The sequence below is a fragment of the Oncorhynchus keta genome, chromosome 8, assembly GCF_023373465.1.
Source record: "Oncorhynchus keta strain PuntledgeMale-10-30-2019 chromosome 8, Oket_V2, whole genome shotgun sequence".
Classification (NCBI taxonomy): domain Eukaryota; kingdom Metazoa; phylum Chordata; class Actinopteri; order Salmoniformes; family Salmonidae; genus Oncorhynchus; species Oncorhynchus keta.
Genome location: NC_068428.1, coordinates 3,351,114 through 3,370,081, shown reverse-complemented (window position 1 = coordinate 3,370,081; position 18,968 = coordinate 3,351,114). Strand labels below are relative to the sequence as shown.

The following is an 18,968-nucleotide window of genomic DNA, read 5'->3' as shown; positions in this document are numbered from 1 at the left end:
GCTGTGTGCTTAGGGTTGTTGTTCTGTTGGAAGGTGAACCTCTGCCCCAGTCTAAGGTCCTGAGCTCTCTGGAGCAGGTTTTCATCAAGGATCTCTCAGTACTTTGCTCCGTTAATCTTTGCCTCGATCCTGACTAGTCTCCCAGTCCCTGCCACTGAAAAACATCATCACAACATGATGCTGCCACCACCATGGTGCAATGTTTCCTCCAGATTTGATGCTTGGCATTCAGGCCAAAGAGTTTAACCTTGCTTTCATCACCAGAGAATCTTGTTTCTCATGGTCTGAAAGTCCTTTAGATGCCTTTTGGCAAACCCCAAGCGGGCTGTCATGTGCCTTTTACTGGGGAGTGGCTTCTTTCTGGAAACTCTACCATAAAGGCCTGATTGGTGGAGTGCTGCAGAGATGGTTGTCCTTCTGGAAGGTTCTCCCATCTCCGTAGAGGAACTGTAGAGTGCTGTCAGAGTGCCCTTCTCCCCCGATTGCTCAGTTTGGCCGGGCAGTGACCTCTAGGAAGAGTCTTGGTGGTTCCAAACTTCTTCCATTTTAGAATGATGGAGGCCAGTGTGTTCTTGGGGACCTTTAATGCTGCAGACATTTTTTGGTACCCTTCCCCAGATTTGTGCTTTGGCACAATCCTGTCTTGGAGCTCTACGGACAATTTCAAATCAAATCAAATGTATTTATATAGCCCTTTTTACATCAGCTGATATCTCAAAGTGCTGTACAGAAACCCAGCCTAAAACCCCAAACAGCAAGCAATGCAGTTGTAGAAGCACGGTGGCTAGGAAAAACTCCCTAAAAAGGCCAAAACCTAGGAAGAAACCTAGAGAGGGAACCAGGCTATGAGGGGTGGCCAGTACTCTTATGGCTGTGCCGGGTGGAGATTATAACAGAACATGGCAAAGATGTTCAAATGTTCATAAATGACCAGCATGGTCAAATAATAATAATCACAGTAGTTGTCGAGGGTGCAACAAGTCAGCACCTCAGGAGTAAATGTCAGTTGGCTTTTCATAGCCGATCATTAAGAGTATCTCTACCACTCCTGCTGTCTCTAGAGAGTTGAAAACAGCATGTCTTGGACAGGTAGCACGTCCGGTGAACAGGTCAGGGTTCCATAGCCGCAGGCAGAACATTTGAAACTGGAGCAGCAGCACGGCCAGGTGGACTGGGGACAGCAAGGAGTCATCATGCCAGGTAGTCCTGAGGCATGGTCCTAGGGCTCAGGTCCTCAGAGAGAGGGAGAATTAGAGAGGGCATACTTAAATGCACACAGGACACCGGATAAGACAGGATAAGTACTCCAGATATAACAGACTGACCCTAGCCCCCCGACACAAACTACTGCAGCATAAATACTGGAGACTGAGACAGGAGGGGTCAGGAGACACTGTGGCCCCATCTGATGATACCCCCGGACAGGGCCAAACAGGCAGGATATAACCCCACCCACTTTGCCTAAGCACAGCCCCCACACCACTAGAGGGATATCTTCAACCACCAACTTACCATCCTGAGACAAGGCCGAGTATAGCCCACAAAGATCTCCGCCACGGCACAACCCAAGGGGGGTGCCAACCCAGACAGGAAGATCACATCAGTGACTCAACCCACTCAAGTGACGCACCCCTCCTAGGGACTGCATGGAAAGGCACCAGTAAGCCAGTGACTCGGCCCCTGTAATAGGGTTAGAGGCAGAGAATCCCAGTGGAGAGAGGGGAACCGGCCAGGCAGAGACAACAAGGGTGGTTCGTTGCTCCAGAGCCTTTCCGTTCACCTTCACACTCCTGGGCCAGACTACACTCAACCATATGACCTACTGAAGAGATGAGTCTTCAGTAAAGACTTAAAGGTTGAGACCGAGTTTGCGTCTCTCACATGGGTAGGCAGACCATTCATAAAAATGGAGCTCTACGGGAGAAAGCCCTGCCTCCAGCTGTTTGCTTAGAAATTCTAGGGACAATTAGGAGGCCTGCGTCTTGTGACCGTAGAGTATGTGTAGGTATGTACGGCAGGACCAAATCGGAAAGATGGGTAGGAGCAAGCCCATGTAATGCTTTGTAGGTTAGCAGTAAAACCTTGAAATCAGCCCTTGTCTTAACAGGAAGCCAGTGTAGGGAGGCTAGCACTGGAGTAATATGATGAATTTTTTTGGTTCAAGTCAGGATTCTAGCAGCCGTATTTAGCACACATAACTGAAGTTCATTTAGTGCTTTTTCCTGGTAGCCGGAAAGTAGAACATTGCTGTATCATTTTTGGACAGAAAGTTTCTGATTTTTGCAATGTTACGTAGATGGAAAAAAGCTGTCCTTGAAACAGTCTTGATATGTTCATCAAAAGAAAGATCAGGGTCCAGAGTAACGCCGAGGTCCTTCAGTTTTATTGGAGACGACTGTACAACCATCAAGATTAATTGTCAGATTCAACAGAAGATCTCTTTGTTTCTTGGGACCTAGAACAAGCATCTCTGTTTTGTCCGAGTTTTAAAGTAGAACGTTTGCAGCCATCCACTTCCTTATGTCTGAAACACAGGCTTCTAGCGAGGGCAATTTTGGGGCTTCACCATGTTTAATTGAAATGTACAGCTGTGTGTCATCCGCATAGCAGTGAAAGTTAACATTATGTTTTGAAATGACATCCCCAAGAGGTAAAAATATATAGTGAAAACAATAGTGGTCCTAAAACGGAACCTTGAGGAACACCGAAATTTACAGTTGATTTGTCAGAGGACAAACCATTCACAGAGACAAACTGATATCGTTCTGACAGATAAGATCTAACCCAGGCCAGAACTTGTCCGTGTAGACCAATTTGGGTTTCCAATCTCTGATCGATGGTATCAAAAGCAGCACTAAGGTCTAGGAGCACGAGGACAGATGCAGAGCCTCGGTCTGACGCCATTAAAAGGTAATTTACCACCTTCACAAGTGCAGTCTCAGTGCTATGATGAGGTCTAAAACCAGACTGAAGCATTTCGTATACATTGTTTGTCTTCAGGAAGGCAGTGAGTTGCTGCGCAACATCTTTTTCTATTTGAGAGGAATGGAAGATTCGATATAGGCCGATAGTTTTTAAAATATTTTCTGGGTCAAGGTTTGGCTTTTTCAAGAGAGGCTTTATTACTGCCACTTTTAGTGAGTTTGGTACACATCCGGTGGATAGAGAGCCGTTTATTATGTTCAACATAGGAGGGCCAAGCACAGGAAGCAGCTCTTTCAGTAGTTTAGTTGGAATAGGGTCCAGTATGCAGCTTGAAGGTTTAGAGGCCATGATTGTGCCATCATTGTGTCAAGAGATACAGTACTGAAACACTTGAGTGTCTCTCTTGATCCTAGGTCCTGGCAGAGTTGTGCAGACTCAGGACAACTGAGCTTTGGAGGAATACACAGATTTAAAGAGGAGTCCGTAATTTGCTTTCTTTTCCTCAAAGAAGTTCATGAATTTATTACTGCTGAAGTGAAAGCCATCCTCTCCTGGGGAATGCTGCTTTTTTAGTTTGCTTTGCGACAGTATCAAAAATAAATTTAGGATCCTTCTTATTTTCCTCAATTAAGTTGGAAAATAGGATGATCGAGCAGCAGTGAGGGCTCTTCGATACTGCACGGTACTGTCATTCCAAGCTAGTCGGAAGACTTCCAGTTTGGTGTGGCGCCATTTCCATTCCAATTTTCTGGAAGCTTGCTTCAGAGCTCGGGTATTTTCTGTATACCAGGGAGCTAGTTTCTTACGACAAATGTTTTTTGTTTTTAGGGGTGCAACTGCATCTAGGGTATTGCGCAAGGTTAAATTGAGTTCCTCAGTTAGGTGGTTAACTGGTTTTTCTCCTCTGATGTCCTTGGGGTAGGCAGAGGGAGTCTGGAAGGGCATCAAGGAATCTTTGGGTGGTCTGAGAATTTATACCACGAATTGATGCTCCTTGGTTGGGGTCTGAGCAGATTATTTGTTGTGATTGCAAATGTAATAAAATGGTGGAAGGTACAGCGAGAAATTTGCTATCGTAAATGTTAGCAACACCTCCACCTTTGCGATGAACGGGGGATATGGTCACTGGTGTAACCAGGAGGTGAGGCCTCATTTAACACAGTCAATTCATCAGGCTTAAGCCATGTTTCAGTCAGGCCAATCACACCAAGAATATGATTAGTTAATTGACTATAACTGCCCTTGAAGTGAGGGATCTAACATTAAGTAGCCCTATTTTGAGATGTGAGGTATCATGATCTCTTTCAATAATGGCAGGAATGGAGGAGGTCTTTATTCTAGTGAGATTGTTAAGGCGAACACCGCCATGTTTAGTTTTGCCCAACCCAGGTCGAGGCACAGACTCGGTCTCTGAAAGATTAGTGGAATCTGTGTGGGTAGCTGGACAGGTGGGATGACTGACAGTGAAGGTGAACAGGTGGTCACGTGTCAGGTGACAGAGGAATGGATGAGACTGAGGCAGGAATTCCTTTAACCATAAAGTGGTATATTTACTGAGTAGTGTGGATTCATGGACGCACAGAATCTGTCGGACATTTCCACCTGACCTAATTAAAGCGCCCCTGGCCCAGCTGAGTAAATGGCAATGAATTAAAGGATTATTCCACCAACTCCATGGGCCTTTTCTACAGCCACCCCGGAAATCTGTTAAATTCCACACTCCTCAAAAAAGGCTCATTGCTCCCCGTCCTCTGTCATCTCAGGGAGAGGTATTAGTCGGGAAACTGGCCGGATATATGTCCGGTTCTTCACCTGGATCTCCACTGATCTAACACGACCATCGGTCCCAGGCATGGTCTTAGTTATACGGCCCACCGGCCAGGAGGCTCGAGGCAGCTGAGGGTCCACCATCATTACTATTTGGCCAGTTTCCACGCTGGCCATTTCCCTCTGTGCTGTAGACTTGGTAGGTAATGGTCAGCTAAGATTTGGCTGTGTCGCCACCGGCGTCTGCCTACGAGGTTGGTATCAGCATACATGGCTTGAGGAAGTGATGCATCTCAGCGTCCCATCAAGAGCATATTCGGTGTAACCGGATCGGGGTCAGCGGTGTCTGCAGAGAGATATCCCAAGTGTTTGGAGTTCAGAATCCCTTCCACCTCTATCAGGACGGTCCTCAAGACAGTTTCAGTGACAGTTTGGTCCCCCAGGACGACTAGTAAGGCCGTCTTTACAGATTTGATCTCTCGCTCCCATGTTCCTCCAAAATGAGGAACGCCTGCAGGGTTAAATTTGAATGAGATTTGTTGGTCCATCAGCTGATCCTGGAGGCTGGGTTCCATGGCTTGGAAGGCTTACTCCAACCTGGCTTCTCCTGCCTTGAAGTTCGTAACTCTGTCAGCCAGGATCTCGTAGGGTTTCCCCCGTCGGGAGATAAACCGCCGTAGGGCCATGAAGAAGACTTCAGTATCCAAACTCTCCAGTAGGTCCAGGTGGACACATCTGGTTGTCAAACACTTGAATAGAATGCCCCAGCGCTTTTCCACACGACGACCTAGCTTAATCATCAAGGGGCCAAAGCAATCTACTCCTGTTGACCAGAAGGGTGGTTTAAGGAGGTGCAAGCGAGCAGGGGATAAATCTGCCATTTTGGGCACCGTGGCTCTGGCCCGCCATCTCTGACATTCTACGCAGGTGTATTGGTGCTTACGAATGGCTCCTCGTCCTCCAATTATCCAGTACTTCCGCCTCATCTCCCCATAGACACTCTCTGGCCCTGGGTGAAGAAGCCTCTCATCATAACTCTTGATGAGGAGCCTGGTAAGAGGGTGTCTGGAGTCAAGGATAATTGGGTGGATAGTAAATGGGTCCAAAACCTCTGCTTGGCACAGCCTCCCTCCGACTCTGATCACTCCAAGGATTGGATCATATTCTGGGGCAAGAGAGAGAAGATGGCTGTCCTTAGCTTCCCTGAAAGCCGGTAGGGAAGTGGCTAACTGCTTGTGCTTGCTGGAGGAGTAGTGTCTCTGCCGCGAGGGAGGTGGGTATAGAAGCCACCCCATCTGAAGTCTAGTTTGTGGCGGCGATCAGATCCGGCAGTGTTTGAGATTGTGTTAGGTCAGGGAGAGCCGTTGTTGGTTCCGTAGAGATGCTGTAGCATTGGGCGGACTTCCTTAGCTCATGAGCTTCAGTTGGTTGCGGAGGGGCCGCAAGCCTGGGGGCTGTCTGGTTGGGACAAGAATGGTGGTCCCAAGCTCCAGCGATGGGGTTTAGCCAATTCCTTAAGGGTTTTACCGCGAGTAACGTCATCAGCAGGATTGTTTATGCTATCAACATACCTCAAGTCCTGGACTTCTGTTAGGTCTTGGATTTCCGCAATGCGAGTTCCGACAAACACCTTATACCTGCAGGACTCCGACTTGAGCCAGGTCAATACAGTGGTCGAATCACTCCAGTAGATGACCCGTTGGATTGGCAAGGTGAGCTCGGCTCACAAGGTAGAGGCCAACTGGGCTCTGGAAAGGGCAGCACTGAGTTCCAGCCTAGGCATTGACAACTGCTTCTTGGGTGCGACCCTGGACCTGGCCATGACAAAGGAGACATGGGTGTGGCCTGCCTTATCCTCCACTCTAAGATAGGAAACCACCCCATAAGCTCGCTCCGAAGCGTCACAGAACACATGCAGTTCCAGGCATGATCCCAGTTGGTCAGCACAGGATGGTACATAACATCTTGGCATTTGGACATCAGAGAGCTCCGTTAACTCAGTTTCCCAACAGATTCATCATTCCACTAGGTCAGCCGGGTGGATTGGTTCATCCCAATCCCTCTTGGTCTGCCACAGGTCCTGGACTAAGACGTTGGCCCTTGTTGTGTATGGCAGGATATACCCAAGGGGATCGTATTGACTGGCCAGGGTCCGATAGATGGTTCGCAGAGTGGGGGTTTCGGTACTCGGGGATGAGCGGTGCTTATACCCCAGGGTATCCGGTATGCAGCTCCACCTCAATCCTAGAGTTCTTCTGGGCTCTTCTGGGTTAGCACCAGACTGCGTTAGCCATAGTTCACTGCTACTGGACCTAGCTTGTGGCGGGAGGTGCTGGATAACCTCCGCTCTGTTACTAGCCCACTGTCGGACCTCAAATCCCCCTTTGGAAAGGAGATTCCGTACTTTATCAAGGAGTGATTTCGCTTCAGCCGTGGATGGGACACTCTGTAAGCAGTTATCCACATAGAAGGCATTCTCCACTGAATCCAATACTTCTGGGTCACTGTCTGGATGCTCCCGTGCGTGTCTCTGCAGAGCGTATATGGCACAGCAAGGACTGCATGTGGTGCCAAATGGGAGTACCTGCCATTCATAGATTGTGGGCTCTGCATCTCGTTCCATATCTCGCCATATGAACCGGAGCAGTGTGGTGTCGAAAGGCAGTAAACTAATCTGATGAAACATGGCTTTGATATCTCCACTGATGACTGTAGAGTGCTGCCGGAACAGAGCAAGGCAGGACCTAAGGTTGGTCCGGAGAGTAGACAGTCATCCAGGCTTTGACCAGCAGCTTGGAATGAACAGTTGAAGACAAGTCTATACTTCCCACCATGTTGCTGGATAACATGGTGAGGGAGATACCAGGATTCACGGAGTGCGTTTCCCTCTTCATGAGCTGTCACTTCAGTGAGGTAGCCTGCCTTCACAAGGTTATGAATCTCTCGGTTATGAACTTCTGCAAGCTCAGGATTCTTCAACAGGCGTCGCTCTGTTCCACGCAGTAGTGGGAGTACAGCCCGTGTCGTGGTTGCCAGAGGAGGATGGTTGGGCACCCGTAGCAGTGGGGTTGCATACCTGCGAACGCCATACATTTTAGTCGTCGTGGTGCTCTTCTCCAGGAGGTCTAATGCATAGGAGTCATGTTTCGAGCGAGTGACCTGCTGTAGCTTCCGGTTGGAGAAGGTATCCATCTTCCAGAGCATCTCAACATTCTGAAGGAGGTCAGTGGCTGCACAGGGGAATGGATCTGGATTGCTTCTGGCGAAGAGGATCTGCTGTGACTGTACAGCTTCTGTGGAGAGAAGTAGATGGGATGGACCTTGCACAGCCCAACCCAAGGATGTATGGACAGCAATTGGCCCTCCTTCTGGTCCAGCTCGTATAGGCTCAGTCGGGGTGACGAGATGTGGGTGGTCTGACCCAATCAGGATAAGTGGCGCTACTCTGGCCAGGTTAGGAAGAGGCAATCCTCGTAGATGAGGATATTGTTTCTGTAGAACACTTACCGGGCAGGAGTGCTCTGCGAGATTCAAGCCATCTGCCGTGAAGGCATTGGTGATGTTATAGGCCACGTCCCTGTTTCCTGAAGGTGAAATGCTGAAGGTTACAGTAGAGCCTTTCATTTGGATAACATCATGTCGCACCGTTCTGAGATTAAGGGTCTCGGGGGTCCCCTCCAGGTGAAGCTGACGGGTGGCCGCCGTGAGAATGATTGTTCTTTCAGACCCATCATCTAGAACGGCGAATGTATCAATGCTTCTCCCTTCACTTTGCAGAGTGACCTTGACCACCTTCAACATGACCCTTGGAGACCGGTTCTGCAGGTCGAGGTACAGCTCCTTTGCAGCTCCTACCATGAGCATACTCTGCTCCTTCTGTGCTTGGGGAATTAGATCATGCAACACGGTGAGATGGATTTCTTTACAGCGGTTGCAGGGTTTCCTCAATGTACAGGTCTCCGCCTTATGGCTACAGGCACACTTGTAGCATCGCTCGCCTGAAGTGATCCAGGCCTTCAATTGAGTTGAGTGAGCTTTTTTACCCTGGGACATGAGCCAAGGAAGTGCCCCTTACTATTGCAATATGGGCAGTAAGGCTGGAATTTGATGGTCTTGCTCTTGAGAGGGGTCTTCTTCCCGGGTTCCTCCCCGGCTTCACTATTTAAGTACATGGTAGTGGGATTTGGCCTTTTCTGTCCGTCCTGGCGTTCAAACTCCTTCCTTCCCCTGGTGGCTAGGGCTGAGATTGTGGCCTGGTGAGCGATGCTCTTCGCCTTTGCCTTCACCTCCAACCATGCGGCCAGGTCTCTAAGAGCATAGGTGCTTCTCGAGCCCTCTTTCAGGATGCCCTTATTCAAACAATGTTTAATGAAACTGTCTCTGAGGTACACTGGAAGTTTGCTAAAAAGCCTGTCCACGTGGGAGCCACATTTCAGCTCGTTCCCGTCTTCTCCTTCAACGGATTGGAGCATCGAGGTCAGGGATTGGACAGCCAGGGAGAATTCTTGGAAGGCAGCATGGTCTCCCATTTTAATTGGAGACGTGTTCAGGATGTTGTTTAGTTCATTCTGGACTAGCTGACGTGGCTCACCATATCTCGCCTTCAGGGCCTGGAGAGCTGCAGTGTATGGTGTTGCGGAGTGCATAAAGGATTGGGCCAGCCTGTATGCACTGGGAAACCGCAAATGATCCATTAGTACTTGGTATTTGTAGCGTTCTGACAGATGACTGTGAATACCCAGTAGGCTCTCCAATGCCATTTCCAAAAGGACAAATTCACTCTCCTTTCCGTTTTCAAAGTATGGCAGTTTGGGTCTGGGAATTCCATAGGCTGAGGCTACTAGAAGTCTCATAATGTTGGCTCCCGGATAAACCCGGGACTTCTGATGAGCCCACTGTGGCCTCACTGGGCCGGTCCCCTACTGTTCCAGACCCTCCATTTGTGGCAGCCGGAATTGGGCGAGAGCCCTCCGACCTGTTGTTTGAGAACTGGCCTGGCCCTGGACGAAAGGAACGATTTGCCTTGGTTGGTAATTGGCGGAAAGGCGAAGGAGTGATGCTTTGTCCAGATGGAGGAATGCTAACTTGTGTCACTGGCATAGAGGGCGTTGGCGGAGCGGCCTGTCTTCCGTGCTCCGTGTTGGCTGTTGATCCCGGAGCCTCCGGGGACTGTGTGCCATGCTGTACCAGAGGGGCAGATTGGGAAAGAAATGCAGACAGGTCAGGTCCATGTGGAGGGGTGGTCAGGTCAACTCCCTGTTCGTTCCTCTCCAGGAAGGATGCGACCATCCGTGCCTCCTCCAATTCCCTTCTGGCTTGACGGTGCCGTCGCTGCTGTGCCAGGTCCTTGGCAATGAATTCCCGTTCCTGTAGAGCTCTACGGGCCTGCACATCCAATTGGTGACATCGTTCATCAGCCTGTCGTTCCTCCTCAATCTGACACTCAATTTCCTCCAAAGCTAATGGTTTCATCCTCTCTTGTAGGACAGCGGTCTGTGAATCACTGAGGTCTAGTGAATGGCGGCTGCCATGGCCCCTTCCAAAGGGGTATCCACTGGTCGAACTCCAACTCCGTCTCGAGTGCTTCTACGATTTCCCATTAGTTAAGGGGTGAGCAGAGCCTGCCTCTGGAAGCTGGTCGACCTGTGCGGTGGGAGTTATCTCCTCCATAGGTTCTTCGTGTAGACCACTTTCCTGCTCCAAAGCAGTTTCCGGTCCTTGGCTCAAAGGAGATGGTTGATGGCTGAAACGTATAGTTGATCCATCAACACTTGGAGCTCTGGTGGGCTTGCCCTTTGATGTCGGAAACTCGACCACATAATCCTTAAGATAACCAGGTGCTTGCCTGGTTCTTCTGGTGCTGCTGGTGGTTGAGGATGAAGCCTTTGTTGCTTTAGGCTTAGCTCCTGGATATTTCCTTTGTTCCAAGACCTTTCCCTCAGCTGCGCTCTCTTCCTCTCTTCTTCCTTCCAGTGGAGACTATTCTTCCCTCTCCGCCTTCATTTCCTTATCACCTGTCTTTGGTTCAGTCATCATCCGGTTCGAAGGACCATTGAAAGATTAGTGGAATCTGTGTGGGAAGCTGGACAGGTAGGATGACTGACAGTGAAGGTGAACAGGTGGTCACGTGTCAGGTGACAGAGGAATGGATGAGACTGAGGCAGGAATTCCTTTAACCATAAAGTGGTATATTTACTGAGTAGTGTGGATTCATGGACGCACAGAACTTCTGGATCAGATAGAGTCAAGGAAGAGAAAGCAGCGAGATCAGGCGATGGCAATTTCCTCCTTTTATGGAGTTGAGATCTGTCGGACATTTCCACCTGACCTAATTAAAGCGCCCCTGGCCCAGCTGAGTAAATGGCAATGAATAAAAGGATTATTCCACCAACTCCGTGGGCCTTTTCTACAGTCTCAATGAGGATAGGGGATAGCTGAGCTGACTCCACTAAGCTGGCAGGATGGCTAACAGAACGATCCGAAATGTATTTTTGATACTGTCGCAAAGCTAACTAAAAAGCAGCATTCCCCATGAGAGCATGGCTTTGTGGAGCTAGAGGAGTTAGAGCCCTTGTCATTGTTGGTAGATAAGATGAGAGCACCCCTCCAGCTAGGATGGAGTCCGTCACTCCTCAGCAGGCCAGGCTTGGTCCTGTTTGTGGGTGAGTCCCAGAAAGAGGGCCAATTATCTACAAATTCTATATTTTGGGAGTGACAGAAAACCGTTTTCAACCAGCGATTGACTTGTGAGACTGCTGTAGAGCTCATCACTCCCCCTAACTGGGAGGGGGCCAGAGACAATTACTCGATGCAGAAACATCTTTCTAGCTGATTTACACGCTGAAGCTATGTTGCGCTTGGTGACCTCTGACTGTTTCATCCTAACATCATTGTGCCGATGTGGATAACAATATCTCTATACTTTCTACACTCGCCAGTTTTAGCCTTAGCCAGCAACATCTTCAGATTAGCCTTAACATCGGTAGCCCTGCCCCCTGGTAAACAGTGTATGATCGCTGGATGATTAGTTTTGGGTAATGGAGTCGCCAATGACTAGGGTTTTCAATTTGTTAGAGCTAATGGTGGAAGCCTTCGGCGTCTCAGACCCCGTAACGGGATGAGTAGAGACCAGAGAAGGCTTGGCCTCAGACTCCGACTCGCTGCTTAATGGGGAGAACCGGTTGAAAGTTTTTGACGGCTGAATGAGTCACACCGGTTGAGCATTCCTACAGCATTTCCCTCCAGAAGCCATGAGAAAGCTGTCCGGCTGTAGGGACCGCGCGAGGGGATTTGTACTAACGTTACTATCTGTACTTACTGGTGGCACAGACGCTGTTTCATCTTTTCCTACACTGAAATTACCCTTGCCTAAAGATTGCGTCTGAAGCTGGGCTCGCAGCACAGCTATCTTTGCCGTAAGGCGATCGTTTTCCTATATATTATGAGTACAGCGACTGCAATTAGAAGGCATCATGTTAATGTTACTACTTAGCATCGGCTGTTGGAAGTCCTGACGAACCTTGTCTGGAGTGAAAAAGTTGAGTGAGGGAAAAACTAAAAATATAAACGGTAATTAAAAAGTAAAAACCGTAAAGTTGTCAGGTAGCAAAGTAAGGTTGGCATCAGAACGCACAGCAACACGTCAACAAGTCTGCAAGTTGTGGCCGGAAATGACGAAAATAAACGTCCACCATCTACCGAATAGCAGCACTGTAGAAACTATTACACTCAACTGAACGACTTGATTAGTGTAGTGTTAGCTAGCTACATAGTTGTCTTTGCTGTCTTCGTATCCAAGATAATTGTGTAGTTTAGAGCGTGTAGTCTTAGAGTGATTATCTTAATTTACCGAGGTTAGCTAGCCAGCTATTTGTCGTCCTTAACGTAGGAGACACTGCTAGCTAGCCAACGTCTACTGAATAGAACTTCCGCACTCAACAACCCGGTCGCATTCTGCTTCGCTCCACAGGTAGTATCACATTTTCATTTCATTTCATTACAGCACAACGGTTTGATTTGTTTGATCGTAGCTAGCTACATAGCTAGCTACATAGCCGTCTGTGTATCAAAGATAATTGTGTAGTCTAGAGCGATTTTCTAGGTTAGCTAGCCAGCTATTGTTGTTCTTTTAACGCAACGTAACGTAATCAACACTGCTAGCTAGCCAGCTAGCCCCCGAATAGCAGCACTGTAGAAACTATTACACTCAACGGAACGACTTGATTAGTGTAGTGTCAACAACGCAGCCACTGCCAGCTAGCCTACAAAGTCAACAACGCAGCCACTGCCAGCTAGCCTACTTCAGCAGTACTGTATCATTTTAATCATTTTAGTCAATAAGATTCTTGCTACGTAAGCTTAACTTTCTGAACATTCGAGACGTGTAGTCCACTTGTCATTCCAATCTCCTTGCATTAGCGTAGCCTCTTCTGTAGCCTGTCAACTATGTGTCTGTCTATCCCTGTTCTCTCCTCTCTGCACAGACCATACAAACACTCCACACCGCGTGGCCGCGGCCACCCTAATCTGGTGGTCCCAGCGCGCACGACCCACGTGGAGTTCCAGGTCTCCGGTATCCTCTGGAACTGCCGATCTGCGGCCAACAAGGCAGAGTTCATCTCAGCCTATGCCTCCCTCCAGTCCCTCGACTTCTTGGCACTGACGGAAACATGGATCACCACAGATAACACTGCTACTCCTACTGCTCTCTCTTCGTCCGCCCACGTGTTCTCGCACACCCCGAGAGCCTCTGGTCAGCGGGGTGGTGGCACCGGGATCCTCATCTCTCCCAAGTGGTCATTCTCTCTTTCTCCCCTTACCCATCTGTCTATCGCCTCCTTTGAATTCCATGCTGTCACAGTTACCAGCCCTTTCAAGCTTAACATCCTTATCATTTATCGCCCTCCAGGTTCCCTCGGAGAGTTCATCAATGAGCTTGATGCCTTGATAAGCTCCTTTCCTGAGGACGGCTCACCTCTCACAGTTCTGGGCGACTTTAACCTCCCCACGTCTACCTTTGACTCATTCCTCTCTGCCTCCTTCTTTCCACTCCTCTCCTCTTTTGACCTCACCCTCTCACCTTCCCCCTACTCACAAGGCAGGCAATACGCTCGACCTCATCTTTACTAGATGCTGTTCTTCCACTAACCTCATTGCAACTCCCCTCCAAGTCTCCGACCACTACCTTGTATCCTTTTCCCTCTCGCTCTCATCCAACACTTCCCACACTGCCCCTACTCGGATGGTATCGCGCCGTCCCAACCTTCGCTCTCTCTCCCCCGCTACTCTCTCCTCTTCCATCCTTTCATCTCTTCCCTCTGCTCAAACCTTCTCCAACCTATCTCCTGATTCTGCCTCCTCAACCCTCCTCTCCTCCCTTTCTGCATCCTTTGACTCTCTATGTCCCCTATCCTCCAGGCCGGCTCGGTCCTCCCCTCCCGCTCCGTGGCTCGACGACTCATTGCGAGCTCACAGAACAGGGCTCCGGGCAGCCGAGCGGAAATGGAGGAAAACTCGCCTCCCTGCGGACCTGGCATCCTTTTGCTCCCTCCTCTCTACATTTTCCTCTTCTGTCTCTGCTGCTAAAGCCACTTTCTACCACTCTAAATTCCAAGCTTCTGCCTCTAACCCTAGGAAGCTCTTTGCCACCTTCTCCTCCCGCCTGAATCCTCCTCCCCTCCCCCTCCTCCCCTCTCTGCAGATGACTTCGTCAACCATTTTGAAAAGAAGGTCGACGACATCCGATCCTCGTTTGCTAAGTCAAACGACACCGCTGGTTCTGCTCACACTGCCCTACCCTGTGCTCTGACCTCTTTCTCCCCTCTCTCTCCAGATGAAATCTCGCGTCTTGTGACGGCCGGCCGCCCAACAACCTGCCCGCTTGACCCTATCCCCTCCTCTCTTCTCCAGACCATTTCCGGAGACCTTCTCCCTTACCTCACCTCGCTCATCAACTCATCCCTGACTGCTGGCTACGTCCCTTCCGTCTTCAAGAGAGCGAGAGTTGCACCCCTTCTGAAAAAACCTACACTCGATCCCTCCGATGTCAACAACTACAGACCAGTATCCCTTCTTTCTTTTCTCTCCAAAACTCTTGAACGTGCCGTCCTTGGCCAGCTCTCCCGCTATCTCTCTCAGAATGACCTTCTTGATCCAAATCAGTCAGGTTTCAAGACTAGTCATTCAACTGAGACTGCTCTTCTCTGTATCACGGAGGCGCTCCGCACTGCTAAAGCTCTCTCTCCTCTGCTCTCATCCTTCTAGACCTATCGGCTGCCTTCGATACTGTGAACCATCAGATCCTCCTCTCCACCCTCTCCGAGTTGGGCATCTCCGGCGCGGCCCACGCTTGGATTGCGTCCTACCTGACAGGTCGCTCCTACCAGGTGGCGTGGCGAGAATCTGTCTCCTCACCACGCGCTCTCACCACTGGTGTCCCCCAGGGCTCTGTTCTAGGCCCTCTCCTATTCTCGCTATACACCAAGTCACTTGGCTCTGTCATAACCTCACATGGTCTCTCCTATCATTGCTATGCAGACGACACACAATTAATCTTCTCTTTCCCCTTCTGATGACCAGGTGGCGAATCGCATCTCTGCATGTCTGGCAGACATATCAGTGTGGATGACGGATCACCACCTCAAGCTGTACCTCGGCAAGACGGAGCTGCTCTTCCTCCCGGGGAAGGACTGCCCGTTCCATGATCTCGCCATCACGGTTGACAACTCCATTGTGTCCTCCTCCCAGAGCGCTAAGAACCTTGGCGTGATCCTGGACAACACCCTGTCGTTCTCAACTAACATCAAGGCGGTGGCCCATTCCTGTAGGTTCATGCTCTACAACATCCGCAGAGTACGACCCTGCCTCACACAGGAAACGGCGCCGGTCCTAATCCAGGCACTTGTCATCTCCCGTCTGGATTACTGCAACTCGCTGTTGGCTGGGCTCCTGCCTGTGCCATTAAACCCCTACAACTGATCCAGAACGCCGCAGCCCGTCTGGTGTTCAACCTTCCCAAGTTCTCTCACGTCACCCCGCTCCTCCGCTCTCTCCACTGGCTTCCAGTTGAAGCTCGCATCCGCTACAAGACCATGGTGCTTGCCTACGGAGCTGTGAGGGGAACGGCACCTCAGTACCTCCAGGCTCTGATCAGGCCCTACACCCAAACAAGGGCACTGCGTTCATCCACCTCTGGCCTGCTCGCCTCCCTACCACTGAGGAAGTACAGTTCCCGCTCAGCCCAGTCAAAACTGTTCGCTGCTCTGGCCCCCCAATGGTGGAACAAACTCCCTCACGACGCCAGGACAGCGGAGTCAATCACCACCTTCCGGAGACACCTGAAACCCCACCTCTTTAAGGAATACCTAGGATAGGATAAAGTAATCCTTCTCACCCCCCCCTTAAAAGATTTAGATGCACTATTGTAAAGTGACTGTTCCACTGGATGTCATAAGGTGAATGCACCAATTTGTAAGTCGCTCTGGATAAGAGCGTCTGCTAAATGACTTAAATGTAAAATGTAATGTAATGACTGTAATCCTGTATAGTAAATAGACCTCGTGGCTTGTTTTTTTTGTTTGTTGTTTTTTCCCTGACGTCCACTGTCATCTGGGACCTTTATATAGACAGGTGTGTGCCTTTCCAAATCATGTCCAATCAATTAAATTTACCACAGGTGGATTCCAATCAAGTTGTAGAAACATCTCAAGTACGATCAATGGAAACAGGATGCACCTGAGCTCAATTTAGAGTCTCATAGCAAAGGTTCTGAATACTTATGTAAATAATGTATTTGGGTTTGTTTTTTTACAAATGTATAAACATTTCTAAAAACCTGTTTTCATTTTGTCATTATGGGGTATTGTGTGTAGATAAAAAAAAATGTAATCATTAATGCATTTTATAATAAGGCTGTAACATTACAAAATGTGGGGGAAAGTCAAGGGGTCTGAATACTTTCCGAAGGCACTGTAATAACCTTGTGTTACCACCCTAAGTAGTTTTTTCCTCCAACCTGTTTCCAGGTGATCCATCTTGACGAGCGCTTTGAGATCGTGTCGCTGGTGGGCACGCTGAACAAGGAGGCTCACCTCCACATCTGCCTGGCCGACAAGGAGGGGAAGACGTTGGGAGGACATGTACTGGGAGACCTGGAGGTGTTCACCACGGCTGAGGTGGTCATCGGTGAGGCCTCTGATCTGCTGTTTGACAGACAGATGGACCATCGCACAGGCTTCCCTGAACTGGTCATCCAACCCCGCTCTGAAAAGAACTAGACGAAGGAGGAGGCCTTTATTCTCCTATACTCACCTCCATATTTATTTGGACAGTGAGTCATTTTTTAAATTATTTCTCTGTAATCCAGAATTTTGGATTTATGATCAAATTTTTCCTATGAGGCGACAGTACAGAATGTCACCTTTTCTGCTTTACTGTTAAGATATGAAAACACTTCATGTATCAAGTTGCCCCATTTTAAAGAAGTCATAAGTATTTGGACAAATTCACTTATAGGGTATTGAAGTGGTGTAAAGTTTAGCATTTGGTCCTATATTCCTAGTACACAATGATTACATCAATCTGGTGACCCTACAAACTCAATGGGTGCATTTGCAGTTGGTTTTGGTTGCATTTTGCCCAATAGGAACTGAATGGTGAATGATGTCTGGAGTAGTTTCATTTATTAAACTTCTGTAGCGCTAATCATAGAATCTCAAAGTGCTTCAAGTAATATGAAACATTTGATCTCAAATCCAAAATGCTGGAGTATAGAGCCCCCCCCAAAAAAAAAAAATGCTCCACTGACTAAATTCATATGGATGGGAGTGTTTGGATGTCTAATAGAAATTATCTTCTCCACTAGCAGTTTGATATAAATAGATTGCAATGAGATTTAATTCATTCTGCTTGACTACAATGGCAGTGTAACACTTTATACCAGATATTTGGAGACAGCTTTGTCTTTGTCGTTTACTACACTCGCTTTTGTAATGTAGTATGCTACGTTCACCAAGACCAGCCTTAATACAGCACATCTCCCTAATCTAACCCACTTCTTGGTCACGTTCTTAAGCTTAGTGTTCTTATTCTCCCCCACACATATACAGCCACCAGTGAACAGTGGTCTTCACCAGAGCAGGCCTTGGAGAGCGCTGACAATACCATAAGGATGTTTGTAGCATATGTCAACAGCTGACGGAACAGCCAACTGGAGAGAGCACTCTTCCATTTTGTTGTCTCTTACAGTTTCCACATGTATATGTTCGGTTTGGCTCTTTTGTTCACTGGGAGGTCGTAAAATTGATAGGAAAACAGCCATTTCACAGTAGTTATATATTATTTTCTTCTACCTTTCCTCTGCTAATGTGAACTGACGATCCCCAAATGCAGCCTCCATAGAACGCCTTTGGACGGTAACACTTTCTATGGAGCAGATGACTAATGATGTAACACCGAACAGCTGTGGGAGAAATCGTTTCGAACAGAAACCCTCCCTCCCCTGAGCGTGGAGTCGTTCTGACCAATAGGAGAATCTCTAGGGGCCTGGGCAGTGTTCTGCTAATAGATGTTTAACCAAAGCATGTCTTTTTAATGGCTCTGACCGCCTGTTTGCTGAGACACAATGTGAGAACTCCCCCAGGATTAGCTGTGACATCCACACAGCCCCCAGCCGCCCGACTGAAGAAAGTAGGCTAGCGCAGGGCTGTCTGAGGGGACAGATACATGGTTGTATGTGGGCGGGGAGTGGTAACAACATTTTGATGGAGCAGGGTTCACATAGATCTATGTGCTTTAATTAGGCCCGATGGAGGGAGGGAGAGAGGGGTGACATTGAAAGCATACCTGTATGTGCTGTAAGTGCTTACTGAGCGAGTGCTACATTAAGTTGTTCTTCAGATCAGAGTGTTGATGATGACTCAAATAGGAGCTAGACGGTACATAACTAAGCCCTTCACCACATTTCCTAAAGGATTTTACAGATTTTTTAGCATGGAAATTTGAATCCATTTTATGCATCTTCTTTGGCTTTCCCTTCCAGGCACCTGCTGGTGTGCCTGTTGTCATTCTTAAATGTCAAATGGCTAGTGAAGGAGTGGGCCATCAAGGCCCTGTGTTGATTACCGGTCTTATCGTAATAGATCCCACAACAAAGTTAAATCAGGAATACAACATGGAATTGGGCTGGAAACAATACAGTAGATTATATAGCTTTTGTCGTGGGTTCCTGCTTATGAGTCACCGCAAAGTCTTGGTAGGCTGAAGGAGGAAGCTAGACT

General features: G+C 48.6%; 1 protein-coding gene across 1 annotated transcript in view; it reads left to right on the top strand.

The window, feature by feature from the left end:
• LOC118386694 (bifunctional protein GlmU-like) overlaps positions 1–17,739 on the top strand; it is a 47,958-nt gene extending 30,219 nt beyond the window's left edge. The window contains exon 3 of the mRNA XM_035774424.2: positions 16,716–17,739. Coding sequence (XP_035630317.1) covers positions 16,716–16,967 — 252 coding nt within the window. The 3' untranslated portion in view covers positions 16,968–17,739. The remainder of the gene's footprint in view (positions 1–16,715) is intronic.
• The last annotated feature ends 1,229 nt before the right edge of the window (positions 17,740–18,968 follow it).